General features: G+C 37.5%; 1 protein-coding gene across 1 annotated transcript; it reads left to right on the top strand.

Annotated features, from left to right (window-relative positions):
* Positions 1 to 31: 31 nt before the first annotated feature.
* LOC104810658 (DEAD-box ATP-dependent RNA helicase 56-like) lies at positions 32 to 1,574 on the top strand (the record flags this gene model as incomplete). Its single annotated transcript, XM_010537007.1, has 5 exons — positions 32 to 127; positions 328 to 444; positions 687 to 787; positions 1,279 to 1,451; positions 1,554 to 1,574. Coding segments are annotated over exons 2-5 (411 nt in total), but the record flags the coding sequence as incomplete, so codon positions are not given.
* Between the last annotated feature and the right edge of the window lie 3 nt (positions 1,575 to 1,577).

Genomic DNA, 1,577 nt, shown 5'->3' with positions numbered 1-1,577 from the left:
TTTTTTCCCGTCTTTTAAATTACTATTTGAAGATACGCTCCTCTTATCCCTTGTGCTACAGACTCGGAGATTTCCAAACCCTAACCCTAGCCTTAGATTTCCAGATCCATCGTCGCTCAGTTCTTAGGTATCATTTCCACTCAAATTCTTACTAGATCATCTCTTGTTGTTGTCATTTCTACTGAATTTTTCTGTTATCGGTTGAGTTACGAGCTCGAAAACCCTAAACTTCATATAGTTTCCAGCGCTTTTTGTTCTCGATGGGTATATGCATACATTTTCCGCTGAATCTAGAGGTTCTGATCTGATTTTGTTTGATTTATTCAGTATGGGAGACACTAGAGACAACGAAGCCTACGAGGAGGAACTTTTGGACTACGAGGAAGAAGACGAGAAAGTCCCCGATTCTGCTGGAAACAAAGCCAATGGCGAGAATGGCAAAAAGTTAGTGGTTTTTATCTTTAAATATGTTTGTAAAGAAATTAGGTTATTTAGATTCGACATTGTTGCAATATTTTCGCATGTAAACAGCACAAATGTCCATCATTTGTTTTCATCTTAAGTTAAGTAGTTAGGCAATTTGTTAGTTCTTCTATGGGAAAGTATATGGTGTAGAAGTGTGATTTGTGGTAATTCTTATTGGAACTCTTTAGCCTTTTCTGATTGCTTTTACTTCTTTTACGCAGAGGTTATGTGGGAATACACAGTTCAGGATTCAGAGACTTCCTTTTAAAACCTGAGCTTCTCCGAGCTATTGTTGACTCAGGGTTTGAACATCCTTCTGAAGGTAAGAATATCTCTCTCCTCACCATATTTCTTTCTTTTTGTGTTCTTTCAGAGAAGTTTGTTAGGGATGGACTTGAGTTGATATGTAAATGTGTGCATCTGAGTCGACTCGTGGGCATAATTCTCTGTGATATGATTTATAGATATTTTTGGGTAATCTACTGCTGAGAAGAATTGGTGCTGTGGGAAAGAATATATTGTGTTATTTCTTGTTGACTCTGAGTCACCTCACTAAGATCGAAACAATTTGTGGAATTAAATTTTGTTTTTATTTTTAGGGCTATACTTTCTATTTTCTCTTATCATTTCTTTTTTGTTCTTTTTACCTATTGACTTTATTCTGAATTTACTGTTTTCAGGTAAAAATCTATTTCAAAATATTGATTTGGAGCCAACTTGCCGTTTGGTAAACCCATCCATTTAAAGGACAGGGACGGTATAGTTTACTCATAAAGGGTTGCTTCGGTGCAATTTTCTTTGATTCTCCTTCAGTGCAACATGAATGCATCCCTCAAGCTATCCTGGGAATGGATGTTATTTGTCAAGCTAAATCTGGTATGGGAAAGACTGCGGTATTTGTTCTCTCTACTCTTCAGCAGATAGAACCATCCCCTGGTCAGGTTGCTGCCCTTGTTCTGTGTCATACGAGGGAGTTAGCTTACCAGGTTTGTTGTTACCCCTTAATCTACGTTCTTAAGTTGTGTTGGGTGTGTTGCATGTCGCCCGGTTATCTTACCCTTTTTTTATGTACTTCAAAATTTTTACAGATCTGCCATGAGTTTGAGCGGTTC

The sequence above is a fragment of the Tarenaya hassleriana genome, unplaced genomic scaffold (assembly GCF_000463585.1).
Source record: "Tarenaya hassleriana unplaced genomic scaffold, ASM46358v1 Cleome1831, whole genome shotgun sequence".
In the NCBI taxonomy this organism is placed as follows: domain Eukaryota; kingdom Viridiplantae; phylum Streptophyta; class Magnoliopsida; order Brassicales; family Cleomaceae; genus Tarenaya; species Tarenaya hassleriana.
The sequence above is the reverse complement of the archived record's forward strand: the minus strand, read 5'-3'. Positions and strand labels throughout refer to the sequence as shown.